The sequence below is a fragment of the Sceloporus occidentalis genome, unplaced genomic scaffold (assembly GCF_023333645.1).
Source record: "Sceloporus occidentalis isolate IW3139 unplaced genomic scaffold, rSceOcc1.0.p SCAF_6, whole genome shotgun sequence".
Taxonomy (NCBI): Eukaryota; Metazoa; Chordata; class Lepidosauria; order Squamata; family Phrynosomatidae; genus Sceloporus; species Sceloporus occidentalis.
Genome location: NW_028316986.1, coordinates 59,145,223 through 59,164,075, shown reverse-complemented (window position 1 = coordinate 59,164,075; position 18,853 = coordinate 59,145,223). Strand labels below are relative to the sequence as shown.

The 18,853-nt window shown below is 42.0% G+C and overlaps 1 protein-coding gene across 1 annotated transcript in view; it reads right to left on the bottom strand.

The window, feature by feature from the left end:
* LOC149310802 (3-oxo-5-alpha-steroid 4-dehydrogenase 2-like) overlaps positions 1-17,592 on the bottom strand; it is a 39,872-nt gene extending 22,280 nt beyond the window's left edge. Inside the window, exon 1 of the mRNA XM_089528388.1 lies at positions 17,270-17,592. Within this exon, the coding sequence (XP_089384514.1) occupies positions 17,270-17,583 (314 nt within the window). The 5' untranslated portion in view covers positions 17,584-17,592. The remainder of the gene's footprint in view (positions 1-17,269) is intronic.
* Between the last annotated feature and the right edge of the window lie 1,261 nt (positions 17,593-18,853).

Below are 18,853 nucleotides of genomic sequence, written 5' to 3'. Positions count from 1 at the left end.
TGCACACAGGAGGGGATTCCTGCATAAGATGAAAACGGGGCGTTATTTTACACACAAACACATTGCAGTCATAGAGATTCTACAAAACTAGTTCTGGAGAGCTAGAAAGCCCCAAGAAGGAGGTTTCCATTAGTGCTGGACAGCTGGTGGGGAAAGGCCCCCAAATCCTAATGCTACTGTGATTGTCATGCTGGATTTTAAGTGTTTCTGTCATGTACACCTCTCTTTCACTATCAGTGACCAATATTATTAGCATATGGTATAACAGTGCTTGCCATGTGTGGTAGATACTAAATGCAGTGCAGGCATATTTCAGCTAAATAACCCTTGCTATCCTTCCTGAAAATTGCCATTTAATATTTTGTGAAGACAGACCAGTTTGTTCCTATTGCTATTATGTGTGCCATATATCTGCCAAAATAAGGAAAGATGTGCCAAAATGACTTAGCAAGACTACAAACTTCAAAAAGTTAGTTGTTTTTATGAACTACAAAATCCCAAGATTTATTATGAGGTCTAAATTGTGGAGGGAACAAAAAAGACTGTTTTGCATGTTAAAAATGGAATATAAATGTTACAGCTACATACAAATCAAGTTTTAATTCCCCATGTAATAGAAAGTATCACTACAGAATAACACATAAAATAACAAGAAGAAAGCAAGAACTTTGGTGAATCTCTACTGCTTCCACCGCAACTTGATAATAAAAGGAATAGGAAACACAAGCTGTAATAAAAAACAAAAACAAAACCCAAACTGATTTGTCAAGAATGATGTTTTCGTCATAATGGTCTTAGTTTCTGCTTTCAGTTTAACACTGTAGTCACACTTCCATGTTCTCTATTACAAACAGGAATTGGGATGGCTGTGAGAAATTATTGATTTCATTTTGTGTCTTTGAAAAAAACCCTGCAAGTGTGAAATAAAACTTTGGATGCCTCACTTTAAGAAGGATATTGACAAGATGGAATATGTTCAAAAGACAGTGCAGAAGATGATAAAGGGTCTGGAAACCATGCCCCAGGAGGGATATTTTAGGGATTTTGGTACGCTTAGCCTGAAGAAGAGAAAGCCAAGTAGTGATACAAAAGCCATCTTTAAATATCTGAATGAATCTCAAACGGAAGATGAAGCAAGCTTTTTTACCGCTATTCTAGAAAAATAGGACCCAAGCCAATGGATCCAAATTACAGGAAAGGAGATTTCAATTATAACTTTATGAAAAATCTCCCAGCAGTCGGGGAGACAGGTGTCGTATAAATGAAATAAATAAACGAATAGCGTCTCTTGCTGAAATCCTGATGATAGGCCATTTTAAAGACATATAGTCTAAGCAATGTATTTTTGCTTCTTGCTTTTTTTTCATTTTTCTTTGCTTCTTACAGGCATTCAATTAGCCAGCAGATATTTGCTGAGCTGTAATAGGCTTTAAATTATAGTTCAAACCAGGACACTGCTGGAGACTTTGTAGTCCGTGCAAACATGAAGTACACACCCAGGAAGGGCAAGTGAGTTCAATCATAATTCTCATTTCCAAATTAAGGACAGTGCTGTCATTTTAAAAAAATAATCCTCATGCACTAGAATGGGACATAGAATGTTAGTCCTATGAAGTTGCACTTTCTGGGAAAATCCATATAGAATCAACAATGTAAACATTCCACAATATAGTTACCTGCACATTTGTAAACAACTTGTAAAAATTTCAGCTTGACATTTATGGGGTGTTTTTTGTTGTTGTTTTTTGCCCACAAACAAAACAAAATGGCTGAAACAAAAACATCGTCCCATTAAAATCTACTAATTTTTCCTATTGGGCATTTTTTTTGTCTCAAAAAAACATAGGTAAAGGTAAAGGTAGTCCCTTGAAACGAATGTATATTCCTAATCAACTGTAAGGGGCGGTGCTCATCTCCATTTCTAAGCGGAAAAGCCACTGTTGCCCAAAGACTGCTCTGGTGGTCATAAGACCAGCACGACTATACCGGATGCTATTACCTTCCCACTGAGAAGTGGTACTTCTCTGTCTATTTGCATTTGCATGCTTTTGAACTGCTAGGCTGGCAGAAGCTGGGACTAGTGACGGGAGCTCACCCTATCATGCCGTACTCAGACCTCGAACTGCCAACCTTCCAATCTTCTGATCATAACTGGCATCATAACCACTAAGCCACCGCATCCCTTCCATAAAACAAATTGGGTCAGAAAATGTAATTTTTGAAAAATGAACTATATTATGACAAAATAGAAATGTCATGCTCTGGTTGTCAACCAGTTGGCCAAATCAAAATTTCTACTATGAGGGAGCATTTAATTTAATTGGGTCAGGAAATGCCCCAGGATAAAAATAATGTATGTTTTACTTCATTTTGACTGATTTCCTCTTATTTTTTCCCCACGTTTTTTCTGGCAGTTGCACTTTTGGAGGCTTGTACAAACACAGCAGAGGCGCCAAATTGGGAGTGTAATGAGCTCCCATGTGCAGCATGTCTGATGCCACAGGATGTAGACCGATCATAGCAGGGCAGGACTCAAGTAAGGAAGCAGCCAGGTATCAATTTGCCAGTCTTCTAATTTACCACGTACTTGACTCAGCAAGCTTCTGAGTAACATAGTAGTTTATGGGATTCCATGGTTGTAGCTATTGAACCATTCCATCTTACATCTTTCCAGGCAAGTGCAGCAAAGTTTTGTTCATATACTTCCATTTACTTTGATTCAAGCTAACACACTTCTTTGTGGGACTGTGAGAAAACAAGGACTATTGGATACCAGGCTTGTCTCTCCTTCAGTGGTGGCTCCCATGTCAGTGAGAGAGCAAATCCACTCCAGATTTGAGTCCAAACTTTAAAGGAGCTATCCAAAGTGCTGAACCTTATCACCAAAACAGGTTGAGCACATCACAAACCATCAAGACTTTCAGTACATCTTTTTGTACTTGAATATTCATGGTTTTGCATCCAGTGTTTTTCTTGAAATTTTGTGGGTTTTTCCTCCTCCTTCCATCTCTCCCCTCCCTCCCCTTCCCCCTCCCATTGATCACGTGTTGCATACAGTCAAGTTGGGAGAAAAGCAGGATATAAGAAAATAATAATAATAATAATAATAATAATAATAGTTTCAGAAACTGATTTTCACCCATTTCCACTGGGCCTTTTTTAAAAAAATAATTATCCAGGCATTATAGTCAAAATGCTAAAGTATTTTAGCAATATCATACTAATTAAGCATCAGGATTGTTTTGTTTTAATGATAACTTTCCTTTTCTCCTTCCTTGATCTGTGTTGAATCTATGTCCTGGATATAATAGTTGTGTTTAGTTAGCAGTAGCTGATAATTTCTAGGAGCTCACACCAAAATATTTGGGAATGAGAAAAATGTTGTATCAGTTTGTCCAGGAACAAACTTGTTGCTTCCAGAGACTTCTGAAGATGCTCATTATTAAAACTTTTTTGCATTGGCCTGGAAAGGCAGAGGATAGGGTAAATCAGCAGTTGCAAGAGTGAAATCCAATACAATATGGCACCATATGCTGTCACTTACCAAGAAAATGATTATGCAGATGTCTATTGAGGAGTTCAAGATGTTCACGTCTATGAGGGTCTGTGTATCCACAATATGATTGCTTTTTAAAATCCTGATAGCATTTCCAGAAGCACTTTTTAGAAATGGATGAGAAAGGCGATGAAACTAATTGCAGCCAGTCTTTACAGTGTTTATAGCTTTATAAACAGCAGTTAAATACAGTACTTGCCATACAGCTTAGCAATAACTCATGGCTGACATGTTAATGTAGCTGGAGAGAGTTCTGATTAAAAAAATATTTGAGAAAGGATACATACACCACACAGCCCACCAGACAAACATTTTGGTATCTAAGGGAACACATGCTAATAAGAAACCCCACACGAGAAGTCCTGTCCACCCGAAATTATCTTCCCTCATTTTGGACTTATTTCTTGGGTGGTGGAAAGTCAAAAGTATTTCTGGACAATTAAGACTACAGCTTTGCTCTTTCTTCTCTGGCTGGGTACCTGGGCAGGCATGCCGCCATCCATTGTAGATGTGGTCCCTGAGATTAACCCTTGCTTCAGACTATTCTAATAGCAAATACATTTCTATTGAGACAGGCTTGCCCAATCATCTGGAGGAACCATATTATTTATTCAAACAGATGTAAAAACTCTCTCCAGGTAGTTTAAACAAAAATGAGAAACTAGTGAGACACACCATATAAAATAACACTTGCAACAGCTAGAATGCCAGCTTACATTTAACAAAATAAGTGCAAACACAAATTTTTCTAGGCCTTTGAAGTGTTTGGGGAATGCACACTATGAGTTATGCCTCCCAACTGTAGAGAGCACCCTAAAAATGGGAACAAAACTCTTAAGATACCATATCCTACACTGTGCCAAAGTCATTTCCAGCCCTGATTACAATGCAGTGGAAGATTGTTGGCAACTTTGTAGCAGAATTCAGATCTTACATTAGACTGATGCACATGGCAAATATTCAAAATGATATGGACCTCTGACAAATTCCATAATACAGACAGTGGTTAAATGCCTGTACTGCAGCCATTTACTCAAAGCCACAAGGTTGCGAGTTCAAGACCAGCTTGACTCAGGCTTGCATCCTTCCGAGGTTGCTGAAATGAGTACCCAGACTGTTGGGGGCAAATTAGCTTACTTGCTAATTGGCTTACTTGCTGTTCACCGCTATGATCTTTGGAATAGCGGTATATAAATAAAACAAATTATTATTATTATTAATTAAATACTGCGGTACACAAGTGTGACTACTAAACAATCCATGTTCATAAGAATATCCTTCTCCTATTGAGTACAAGACCAATAAGAGTTGCTAGTTCATTTGTTTCTAGACTACAGAAAAGAAAACTCAGCAGTCATCTGTGCTCATATAAACTCCTGTTCAACCCCTTGGTCACTGAGCTTGTAGTGTGCCACAGGGTCTTATCTTGTCTCCCGTGATGTTCAACATCTGTATGAACCTGCTAAGTGAAGTCATTAACATTTGGGAGCCATGCTGACCACACTTGGCTCTCTACCTTTTCTGGTTCTCATGGTTAGCTGAGGCTATGTAAGTGCTGGACTAGTGCCTGGATGCTGCAATGAGAGGGATGAGGGCCAGGAAGCTGAAACTGAATCCTGCTATGATCAAGGCATTGTTGCTTGTTGGTTCTCAGATCTGGGAAATGGGTAAGTGACCTGACCTGGATGGGGCTTCACTCCTAGGAGGAAGTAATTGTGCAGCATAGCAGCACTCCTAAAAACCAACTCTGCCACTGGAGGTCCAGTTACCTGGGAAAGCTGGGAAAGTCCACCAGTTAATGGTCTTTGCTTGATAGGAATAACTTAGCCACAGCATGCAAAGGGGTCTTTTAGCATCTTTGAGACTAACTGAGCAAAAGAAATTGTAGCATAAGCTTTCATAGACTTGGTCGACTTCCTCAGATGCATGGAATAAAAAGGTGCCCATCAAGAACCTTATAACCAGACTGTATGAACAGTCAAAGAAATGCATAACTTGGGGGTACAGCAATAAGGTGACAAATTCAGTACTGCATCTGAGGGAGCCAGCCAATTCTACAAATGGTCATGCTACAACTTCTTTCACTCAGTTCATTTCAAAGGTGCTACAAGATATCTTTTGCATACTGATATTACAGACTAATGTGGCTATGTCTCTGAATTTTAGCCACAGCAGTCCAAGTAGACTACTGATATGCATTCTGCCTTGGGCTGTCCTTCAAGACACCTTGGAAAATACACTTGTGCAAAATGCAGCAGCTAGGCTGCTAACCATGTAACAACAGTTTGAAAGGAAATGCACTGGCTGTCAATATGTTTCCAGTGTAAATTCAATGTGCTAGTGATAATACTTATGGTAAGCACCTAAGAGCTTTGGGACCCTGATACTGAGGAAATGTGCCTTGCCTTTAACACGCCTGGCCAAGGCCCAAGGTCTGCTTAAGGACATTCAACTGTAACAGTGTGGGCAATGTGGGAGGATGTGGGAAAGGACATTCTTCCCTGTGTCACTTCCCTGCGACACCTGTGATATCTAATGATTTCATCCAGTTATATGTGCACATGGTTTTAACTGTCTTTTAACTTAATTTCCGAGATAGTTCAATATGTTTCACATTGTACAGTCGCCCTCTGTTTTCACAGGGGATCTGTTCCAGACCCACCCACTCTGCAAAAATAGCAACTTGCCAATATTCAAACCCCATAGGCTTGAATGGGGCATGTGCCTGCAAGTGTGTGCAGAGCGCACCCCGTTGAAAATAACAGAGGCTGCCCCTCCATAAATATTCAAGACTGCAGACCTCAAATCTGCAAGAAAGAAGAGACGACTGTAAATTCACATTTCAAAATGTTTTTATCCTCAGATATAGGGCAGGATATAAATATTTCCAAAACTATATCTAAGATATGCTGCCTCTACTTGCGTTCAAATTGTTTCTAAAAACTCACAACTGTAAACCCATTTACAAGATTCCTATAGTGTATGGTGAGGGATCACCAGAGCCATGTCTTTCTTTCCTTCCATATATATACCCCTTTTGATATGTTCACTTAACAAAAAACATATTAAATGGACTATAAATTATTCCTTCCCTCCAGAATCCCAGTGGATTTTTGGGTGGAAGCATTTTGAACTCCATTCAGTTTGGTACACAAAACAAACTTCCAGGCTCATAATTTTTAAATATAAGTATATGGGTGCATTTGCATGTCACCATACAACATGGTTTGCGTCTACCATAATTTGTTGCTTAAGCCATGGAACTGCACAGCTGGCAACCAAACTATCATTGTCTTCCAGTTTCTCATGTGTGTCTCTCCTGCCCTGTCTGTCAGCTTCTGTTTCAAGGTTCACAGCTGGGGACAAAAATGAGCCACAGCTTCAGATCTGGATGCCATCACAATCTATGGTTTACACAAGCAAGTCCTCATAACATAGCAACAAACCACTGGTTTGAATTGTGGTGGCAAACAATGTACATCACAATATCAGACTTCAAGAAATCATATCATGGTTTGTTGTGACATATACAGTCAAAAATGTGTGCCTATTTTCAGAGGGTGGTTTTTTTTGTTTGCCTAAAAATTGTAGTTTTCGACCTTTGGTATTCCAGATACTTTACACTTCATTTCCCAGAATCCTTGGCAATTGGCCATGCTGGTTGGGACTTCTGGGGGTTGAAGTCCAAAACATCTGAAGGACCAAACATTGAGAACCAATGCCAAAGGATAACAGTTTTACATTATGATATAAGCTTTTAGACCACAGTCCACTTCATTAGATGCATGAAGTAATATTCCCAGTATCTGTGAAGATAAAGAACATCTAAAAAAATGATGAGGAGGGTGGATAATACACTTCACTAACTGAATGATGAAGAGCATTTTTCTAATGAAAATATCCAGAATCTAATTTTTACAGTGGGATCTTGTAGAACCTTTAAGACTAACTAAAGAAAGAAGTTGGCAGCATGAGCTTTCTTACAAAGTCTACTTCCTCAGATGTATTTGGACAAATAATGCATCTCAGGAAGTAGACTTTCTATGAAAGCTCATGTTGACAACGTCTTTCTTTAGTTAGTCTCAAAGGTGCTACAAGATCTCTCTACAGACTATTCTACGGACTAACATTTTACACAACAGAAGCACTACAATATATGTTAAGCTTTTTCAGTTATTTAAAAGCAACTGTTTTATTCAGAAATATGCATCAATTCAAACGTATGCATCATTTTTATTAATGCCTTGAAAGAAAGCTTACTAGATATAGAACAAAGTGAAATATTAGATTGGCTTTAAAAAGGATGACGGAGAAGATATAGCATCCACCAAGGAAAAAGCATACATACCACCAGATCTGATAGTTGATAGACCTTTTGTCTTACACATGTATGTTGTACTTGTTATTCACTCTGTTGGCTTTCACTTTAATACACTATTCTGGGCACTCTCTGGTAGGCAAGAGTTTTAAACATTCAACCTCTTATATGCACACATACATAGAACATAGTTTGGAAGTACATCAAAATACACCATTAACAATGCTTTCTGCAACCAGCCCTATGAATTCTGGCTGGAAAGTCATAATCTAGTACTTCTGGACAGCACCAAGTTGGGAAGGATGATAAAAACATACTGTATTTTGTAGAAGCCCTGGTGGCGCTGTGGTTAAATGCCTGTACTGCAGCCACTCACCCAAAAGCATAAGGTTGTGAGTTCAATAGCAGTGAAAGGGCTCAAGCTTGACTCAGGCTTGCATCCTTCTGAGGAGGTCGCTAAAATGAGTACCCAGATTGTTGGGGGCAATTAGGTTACAGTTGTAAACCACTTAGACACTGTTCGTTCAGTATGAAGTGGTATATTAATGAAGCTGTTTGTTTGTTTGTTTGCAGCTGTTCTAACATTGCTGTTAAACTCGGGCTGTAATCCTGAAATCACCTGGTACAATGAATAAGGGTAAAATCTGACGTGCAGATGTGATGGCTTTGAAGATCAAGTGGTTGAGTATTGTAGGATTTGGCAGCCATAGCACTGTCATGAAAAATATTCTGGTGGAACATTGTGTTAACAAGGCTGTTCTGCTGGCAAAGGTAGCCTGATGAACTGAACAGGGCAGAGCAATGGACAGCACACAGGAGAAGTGCTCTTATGGCAGCTCCCACATCGTTTCCCTCCACAGCCAAGTCCACATTCACATCTCCTTCCATCCCACCCTATGGTTTACACTGTGAGCCACATTTGACCAACCCCTTTCTTATGGCCCCAGGTCTCCCAGGACTCCCCAGGATCCTTTAAAAGTCCACCAAGTCCAGGGTAACCAGATATCATAACTGCAGAGGAGGACAAGGCGCTGCAAAATGTAGAACATTCCAAAATAAAAGCTAAAAACTCTAATATAAATGTAAATTCATTTTTCTTTATTATGTTCAAAATGGAGGACATTTTGATATTCCTCCTGGACAGAAGGTTGAAATATAGGGAATGTCCTGGAAAAGGTATCCAGGAGTGGCATATTACTTAATTTCTCCCCCACCCACCAACCACTCCCAAGCACCAGAAACAGAAACTAATTGCTAGCCTCTGGGCATGCTGGCTGGGGGATTCTGGGAAATATAGCTCCAAAATGGAAGTGTCCCAGCTCTGCTAACTCCCCACCTTACTGCATCTTCTCCTATCTCCCTAGTAGGCAGTAGCTGGGAACGTCATTCTTTTCCCTCCCACACGACACCCCTCAGATTAGGTTCACTAGAGCCCCCAAGGCAACATCTGCAGCTGATCTCCCCAAACAATGATGTGCTGGACCAGGCAGTAGTTCTATAACCACAATGATACTTTAGTAGTAATTGGTTTTAACTTTCTATCCCTTCCCACACTGAGCCAATTTTAATGAATGTGTTTTTGGCAGAACTTTACTCATTTCACTCAGCTTGAAGAGTCTTCCAATCCCACATTTGGTTTTAATCTTAAGAAACCAAACAGAAATGTCACATCTTTATACAGCAAAATGCTATTGGCTGCATCCTCCAAAAGCCAATAAAAAATAATAATCATTAGGACTAATCATCATATTCTTGTCAACAATGAAGTACTGATAATAAGATTAAAACCCATCATTACCTCTTTTTTAATGAAATCATACTGTGTGACATTTACAGAGAGCTATTAACATGTTAGAAGAATTTACCTTTTATCGGCTCTTTCAAAGTCAGTTTTACTTGATATACTGCTACAAGTATACTTGCACTACACAATTCTACTAGTTTCACACTTATTTAACATAAGGAATCCTGAGGTTAAACTGAGATGCCTGATTATAAATATAAGTTTCTTCTGAAGGGCTCTACTCCAGCTGTTCTCATCCAGATCAACACAAGTAATAGTGCCACTCTATTCTGCTTTGGTCATGCCTCACCTAGAATACTGTGTCCAGTTCTGGGCATCACAATTCAAAAAAGATGTTGAGAAGCTGGAGCGTATCCAGAGGAGGGCCACCAAAACAGTGCCATGCCTTATTAGGAGAGTCTTAGGGAGCTGGATATGTTTATCCTGGAGAAGAGATGGTTAAGAGGCGATATGAGAGCCCTGTTTAAGCATTTGAAGGGGTGTCATATTGAGAAGGGAACAAGCTTGTTTTCTGCTGCTCCAGAGAATAGGACATGGAACAATGGATGCAAACTAGAGGAATAGAGATTCCAGCTCAACATTAGGAAGAATGCCGTGACAGTAAGAGCTGTTTGACAGTGGAGGACACTCCCTCAGAGTGTGGTGGAATCTCCTTCTTTGGAGGTTTTTAGATTTAATAATATTTATGTATTTATATCCCGCCTCTCCCTGTATTTTTAGACAGAGGCTGGATGGCCATCTGTCAAGGGTGCTTTAATTCAGTGTTCTTGCATGGCAGGGAGTTGGACTGGAAGGCCCTTGAGGTTTCTTCCAACTCTATAATTCTATGATTTGGTCTCCCAGATGGTTTGGACTTCAGCACCCAGAAGCTTCTTCCTGCACATGGACAATTGTCAAGGATTCTAGGAGATGAAGTCCCAAACGTCTAGTGGGCTAAAGGCTGAGAAGAACCACTGCTCTAATCTACTCCGAAGAATTACATTCCCCAAGATAACCTAGGTACTTGTCTACAGTACAGAATTAAACTGATGAAATCATTTCAGCCAGAATGGTCATAGGGATTTAAGTGTTGGACTAGGATTCTGGGAGACCAGGGGTTGAACCCCCACCCAGCCATGGAAACCCACTGGATGACCTTGGGTAATTCACTCACTCTCTATGTCTCTGCCTTAGAGGAAGGCAATGGAAAACCTCCTTTGAACAAATCATCTCAGGAAAATCCAATAATAGGTTTATCGCCATTAAGTCAGAGTCAACTTAAAGGCACATAACAACCACCACCACCCTCTCTTCTCAGGTAATGTTGGTGTCTACTAAGAATCTCTCCAAACTACAAGTCCCAGGAATTGTAGGATGAAGAAATGACAATTAAAGTAGTATGAAACAGATACACATAGTTGTGCAGATATACCTGACTACAGTTGGCCCTCCACATTTATGGCTTTGATTATTTGCAATTTTGATTAACATGTTCTCTTTAGGAATCTCTATGTCTTCCAGTGCAACTTTGCCAGAAGTTGACTATTGAGTTGTGCTGGAGAACCTGGAGGTTCCTAGAGAAAACACTTCTCTAGGCATTTGTAGGTCTTCCAGCATGATTCTGTGATCAACGTCTAGCAAATGTTGATCATAAAGTTGCACTGGAGGACTTGTGGAATTCCTAGAGAGGCAATCTCTCAGATAAAAATAATAGTTTATTTGCAGTTATCTGCAACTTTCCCACATTCACAGGGGTCTTTCACCCCTTAACTCATTGAAAGTGGAGGGGCCACTGTATATGTATGCCTGAATAATCCATTTAAACATAGTACTACTGAATTCAGTGAATTCCTGTTGGAAGATTTTTGCATTCTCTTTCCCCCTCTTTAGATAGACAGGGATTTCCTGCACGCAACCTCCCCTCCCTCTCTCTCATTCAAACTAACCATGTGATTTAGATCACTTTCCCTTTGGGGCTGAGGCATTCTCTCTAAAGATTTTCAACTGCTGATATTTTTCCATCTTCCTCCTCTCTCAACTTTCTTTGAGAGATGGTGAGATAAATATTAGTTTTGTACCTCCACTATTCACTAGCTAGATTAGGATTTAGCTTCTATGTAAATATAGATTAAAGCCATTAGTAAACTTTTGCTTTAACTTCAAGCTACTTGTGTTGTTTTTTAGACAGTCTCAGTTCTTGGGGAAGTATAGTTGGACAAGGACATATTTCTTCTACTCTGCTGATTTAAAGATAGACCCTAACAGGTCTGGCATTGACATTTTTGATATTTCAATATTTTTGTTTCCTTACCAAAGGCTAAAGCCTTAGGAAACTTAAATTGCCCCACAGTTCCCCCATCTCTCTCTCTCAAACACACACAGACATGCAAAGGTACATGTGCCTTCATTGGACTAAAGAGACTTTGGGCGAAATATTAGATCTGGAAAATATCTCAGAAGAATCCTTTTCTGCCAATAAAGCTGCACTGAGGACATCTACAGTCCATTGTGATTATTTTAAATGAAAGAGAAACATGCTGGGAGGAATCCTTTGTGCATGTAATGTGTAATTTGGCCCCAAGATTATAAAACTACAGACTATGAGAAAACTGTCTAGGAAATCTGCTACAATTCATGAAGAAATCTGACAGCATTCATATATTTTTTACTTATTTATGTTTATACTCCATCATATATTGTAATTTTTTGGTGAAACAGAATAAGAGATTAGTAAACAAGGCATCTTGAAGCTGGAAAGGAAAAAATATGGAAAGAAAATGATATTTATAATCATGGCAATTATCAAACCGAGCTCTTCCCGAGGTTTTAAAATCCACTCCATCTGTGCAGGGTGATCAGATGTCATAACCACATAATAGGACAAGGCACCGTAAAATGTAGGACATTCAATAAAATTGTAAGACATGACAAAATAAAACCTAAAAGCACTCATATAAATGCAAATTCATGCTTCTTGTAATGCTAAAAAAGGAGGACATTTTGAGATTCCCCCTGGACAGTAGCTGAAATGGAGGATGTGTCCTGGAAAAGGAGGATATCTGGTTGGCCTGCATCTGTGTAAAAAACGGGGGTTATATACAGACTGATAAGCAATTAGGGGTTGGAAATCCCAAACATTTCACTCTTGCCTCCATCCAGTAAAAGTTGCAGGCAGGTCCCAAGCATGTTTCCTTAGAAGGCAGCCTAACAGGGTCAGTAAGCAGGGCTAATCTTGTAGCACCTTTGAGACTAACTGTGCAAAAGAAGTTGTAGCATCAGCTTTTGTAGACTTGGGTCCAAAACACACTGTGGAAATAATCCAGTTTGAGACCGCTTTAACTGCCCTGGCTCAGTGCTAGGGAATCCTGGAAATTGTAGTTTATTGTGGCACCACCTGACCTCTCTGACTGGGAAGGCTAAATGTCTCACAAAACTATAGTTCCCAGAATTCCCTAGCATTGAGCCAGGGCAGTTAAAGCAGTCTCAAACTGAATTGAGTATTTCTGCAGTGTGTTGTCTACTTACTCAGATGCTCCAAGATCCCTTTGCATTCTGTTATTCCAGATTAACAGGGCTCTGTTTCTGAGGTCAGTTCAGGTGCAACCCAATGCATTCATTTCTACATGAGAATAAGTCCCACTGAACTCAATTGTCTTACTTCAGAGGAGTTATCTGATAGGCTCCAGGAACACAATAGTTTGTCTCTTTTGAAAGTAGCATAGAGTGTGATGTTGGCTGCTTCTTGGTATCTTACTTGACCAGTCATGCACTTCCATGGAGATTGCTTGATTTCAGTGGGACAAGACTGTGACTGCATCCACACTGCAGAAATAAACCAGTTTGATACCACTTTAATTGCCATGGCTCGATGCCATGCAATTCTGGGAACTGTAGTGTGTTGTGGCATTCTGCAGTGCAAATGCCAACCATGTAAGCATATTTATAGCTACAATCCTAGCCAGCTTAAGTCCCAAAGAACTCAGTATCAATTTACTTTGGAGGAGCTATGCATCAGATGTTATCGGAGAACACCAGCTTGAGACTAAAACCCACAGATTTCAAGTACTGTAATCAAAATCTGGTCCGACACACACTGCAGATATAATTCAGTTTGAGACTGCTTTAACTGCCCTGGCTAAATGCTAGGAAATCCTGGGAACTGTAGTTTTGTGAGACATTTAGCCTTCTGTCAGATAGCTGTTTTGCCTTAATAAACTACAGTTCCCAGGATTTCCTAGCACTAAGCCAGGGCAGTTAAAGTGGTCTCAAACTGGATTATTTCTGCAGTGCATTTTGGACCATCTGGCTGCGCAGTGCTACCTCACCTAATCTCCCAATAGATCCAAGCCTAAACCTCCTGGGGAGCCTTGGGCAAGTCACACTCTCTCAGCCTCAGAATAAGGCAAGGGCAAACCTCCTCTGAACAAACCTTGCCAAGAAAACCCCATGACAAGATCGCCAAGAGTCAAGAACGACTTGACCAACCCCTTTCTTATGGCCCCAAGCACACAACACACACATAACGGTAGAGGCATTCAGCACTACCACTGGGCTATTTAACCAGCCAGCGTGGTGTAGCAGTTTGTTGGGACTCTGGAGAGCAGGGTTCGAATCCCCACTCAGCCACTGAATCCCACTAGGTGACCTTGTGCAAGTCACACTCTCTAAGCCTCAGAGGAAGGAAGGCAAAGGCAAGCCCCCCTGAATAAAATTGCCAAGAAAAACCCATGATAGGATTGCTGTCAGTCGGAAACAACCTGAAGGCACACAAAAAAGCAGAAGCATTCACCACCTTCACAGACTATTAAATCAACCAGAGTGCTGTAGTGGTTTTAAGTATTAGACTAGGACTCTGGAGAATAGGGTTCAAATCCTGGCTTGGCCATGAAAACCCCACTTGGTGACCTTGGGCAAGTCACACACTCTCAGCCTCAGAAGAAGGAAGGCAAGGGCAAACTCCCTTTGAAGAAACTTGCCAAGAATATCCCACCATGATAGGTTTGCTTTAAGTCAGAAATGACTTGGAGGCACACAACACACACACACAAAGGTAGATGCATTCACAGTCATCACCACCTTCTTGGATTAAACAGCCAGCAGCCAGTGTGGCTTTGTGGTTTGAGCGTTAGACTAGGACTCTGGAGAGCAGAGTTCAAATCTTCGTCAAGGAAATCCACTGAGTAACCTTGGGCAAGTCACGCTTTCTCAGCCTCAGAGAAAGCAAGGCAAAGGCAACTCCCCCCTCTTAACAAACCTTGCCAAAAAAACACCACAAGAGGGTCCCCATAAGTCGGAAACACAACACATACACACACAACACACCTGAGGAAGTAGACTTAAGCCTAGGAAAGCTCACACAGCCAACTTCTTTCTTTCAGTCAGGTCATATCCCACTGCAGAACATAAAGCTATTTGACACCACTTTGACTGCCATGACTGTATCCTCCAGAATCCTGGGATTTGTAGTTTGGTGAGGCACCAGACTAGGCCTCTCTGACAGACCAGGCTGAATACTTCACCAAACTACAAATCCTAGGATTCCACAGGATGGTGATGGAGCCATGAAAAAAATACCTGGTACCAAAAGAAAGAAAGAAAACTAGCATCAAAAGGAAAAAAACCTGATATCAAAAGCATCTGAAGAAGGAGCTTTTGTGTAGACTCAAGTCTGCTTCCTCAATTTCATTTGGAAGTAGACTTGAGTCTAGGAAAGTTCATGCCACCAACTTCTTTCTTTCAGTGAGTCTCAAAGATGCTACAAGACTTCTCTACAAACTGATTCTACAGACTAACAGCTATGTCTTTGAATGGTATCAAAAGTGGTACCCTAAAGGTGGTATCAAGATGCTTTACTTCCACAGAGTGGAAGAGCTGTAGGTCTTAAAGGTGCTAAAAGACCTCTCTCTACAGACTGAGGAGTTTGTCACACGGGAGAAATTTCTCTTAATTTTGAATGAAAAGGAAGTGGGGCCAGAACGCATTCACGTGAATTCGCTAGTTCAGCAAATTTATGTCAATTCGAATTGCATTTGAACTGACTTCCCATTGCCCCAAAATAGTTTGCCATTGCCCAAAATTCCATGTGATCACCTCTCACGCAATAATGTGAAACCCCATGATTGCGTTCGGACTGACTTCCCATTGCCCGAAATTGTGTGTGGTATTCTATCACGCAATAAGGTTAAACCCCATGATTGCATGCGGATTGCCATTGGATTATACTTCCTATTTCCCTTGTCTGATAACATCCTGAGTCTACAGACTAACAGGGCTATATCTTTTGATTTCTACACGCACACAAGCATCTGAAGAAGTGGACTGGAGTCTAGGAAAGCTCCTGCTGCCAACTTCTTCCTTTCAGTGAGTCTCAAAGATGTCACAAGATCATGACGTAAACAAGTTCAAAGATACAGCTGTGTTAGTCTGCAGAATCGGCTTGTAGAGAAATCTTGTAGCACCTTTGAGGCTCACTGAAAGAAAGGTCTTGGCAGCAGGAGCTTTCCTAGACTTCAGTCTACTTAGTTTTTCTACCAAATGCACCTGAGGAAGGAGACTGAAGTCTAGGAAAGCTCTGCTGCCAAGACCTTTCTTTCAGTGAGCCTCAAAGGTGCTACAAGATTTCTCTCCACAGACTGATTCCACAGACTAACATGGCTATATATCTTTGAACTCATAGACATAGTGATCTTGTAACACCTTTGAGAAAGAAGCTGTCAGCAGGAGCGTTCGGTTAGAGACAAGTCTGCTTTCTCAGATGCATTTGGAAGTAGACTTGAATCTAGAAAAGCTCCTGCTGCCAACTTCTTTCATTCAGTGAGTCTCAAAGGTGCCACAAGATCTCTCTACAGACTGATTCCACAGACTAACACGGCTATGTCTTTCAGTGGCATCACAAGTGATATCCTAAAAGTGGTATCAGGATGATTTATTTCCACAGTGTGGAAGAGCTTTAGGTCTTAAAGGTGCTACAAGATCTCTCTCTATGAACTGTATCTACACACAAACGGCTATACCTTTGGATTTCTAAACACACAGAGAGGGACACACAAAAACACCTGAGGAAGAAGACAGTGCCCCCATACAGACTGCCAGAATGAAGCTGCTTTGGGTCACTTTGGGAGGTATGCTGCTTAAATGATGCATGTGTCTTAAGAGTCTGGAAGCTGCGCCAAAGCCATACTCCAGTCCTTAGGGCTGTCTGTATGGGCCCTGAAGTCTAGGAAAATTCATGCTGCCAACTTCTTTCTTTCAGTCCATCTCAAAGGTGCTACAAGACCTCTTTACATACTGCTTCTACAAACTAACACAGCTATATCTTTAAATTCTAGCAAAAACCGGGTTGTAACAGTATAGTGTCAGTATGTGGAGAGATCTTGCAGCACTTGTGAGACTCCCTGAAAGGAAGAAGTTGGTAGCAGGAGCTTTCCGAGACTCAAGTCTACTTTAAGTCGTTTTAGGAAATGCAGCTGAGGAAGGAGCTCAGGCTGCCAACTTCTTCCTCCCAGGGAGCCTCAAAGGTGCTGCAAGAGAGGCAAAGCCAGGGCTGTGGGGAGGCTGGAGGCTGCAGCCCCTTCCCCTGAGGAGGATGATGGTGATGATGATGATAGCTTACCTGTAGAAGTAGTGGGTGCAGAACATGCCGGCCAGCATCCTGCATCCGAGGGGCGCCAGGCGCGGGGGGCTGCGGGCGGCCAGGAGCAGCGCCGGCACCAGGAAGGCGGGCAGCTCCTGCAGGAACCAGGCGCGGCGGGCGGACAGGTGCTGCTCCGGGGGCTGGGGCTCCGGGGACTGGGGCTCCTGGCCGTGCTTGCCGTAAGGGATGGGGCGGCGGCTGCTCCAGCGGAGGTGCAGCAGCCCCAGGGCCACCAGCACCGAGCTCAGGGCGGCCACTAGGCTGGGCCAGCAGCAGCCCCAGCAGCAGGGCATGCTCCCAGACCTCCCTCTCCCTCTCCCTCTGAGCAGCAGGAGCAGGAGAAGGAGAGGAAGAAGGGCGCCCAAAAGCCTCCCTCCCCTGGACTAGGCGCCTCCCTTGAACCCACCTCCCTCCCTCCCTCCCCCTCCCTCCCTCAGGGCCAGGGAGACTAGGCTGGCCATTGGGGGGACCCTTTCACAAAGGCAAACCAGAAGATCCACCCAGCGGTTGACTGGCCAACAGAAAGGCACCATTAGACGGCTGCAAGCTTCCGGAGCTCCACTGGCTTCTTCTTCTTCTTCTTCATCATCCCCAGGCAAGAATGTGTCCCAGAGCAAACAGGAGGAAAGCGCCCTCGGAGAGGATGGCCAGGTGCCTGCCTTTTGGTGTTTCTGGCCTCAGTTAAGATGGTTGGTAGACTGGGGAGGGTCTCTTTTGCGCAGCCAGCTTCCCCCCCCCCCTCCTCCTCCTCCATGCGTCTTGTAGGGAGTTTTTCAAAGTCGAGGGAATGTAAAAGTCTATTTGCATCTCAACAGAGATCCCTCTTTGGCAATCCATGTATGTCTCCTTGGACTGCAGAAGAGGGAGATATATTGGGTTGCAAAACTAGAGACATATTGGATTGCAAAATTGGAGACGGAAGGCGTTGCAAAAGTTGCATCTCTTGAGATGCAAATAGACTTTAAATTTCCTAGACTCTGAAAATCTCCCTGTTGCCACTTGGCCAGAAGGAGGAGGAAGAGCTGCCTGCAAAAGATCTCCTCCCCATCAGAAGACCATCTTCACTAAGGACTGAAACAACATGCAGGCTGGACTTGCATCTTCACTTGTGAAGTCGAAGGCTTTCATGGCCAGCATCCACAGTTTTTTGTGTTTTAGGGGGGCTATGTGGCCATGTTCTAGAAGAGTTATTCCTGACGTTTCGCTGGCATCTTCAGAGTAAGGCTGGCATGGAAGAGATGCCAGCCACAGATGCTGGCGAAAGGTCAGGAATAAACCCTTCTAGAACATGGCCACATAGCCCCCCCCAAAACACACAAAACTATCTTCAGCTGTCATTTTCCCCCACCTCCTGTTTGGTTTGTAACAGCTTGTCTGATGAAGAAGCCTGTGGAGCTTCGAAAGCTTGTAACATGTATCTTGTGCGTTTCAGTTGGCCAAGAATGGTGTCACTGATGGATTTTTGTTTGGATTTGGTAAACATGCAGGGAGAGCTCTCTTGGCCATTTAGCAAATGCAAGCAACATTCTACCAAACAGGGAGGCCTCTTATTAGCCAGCCGAA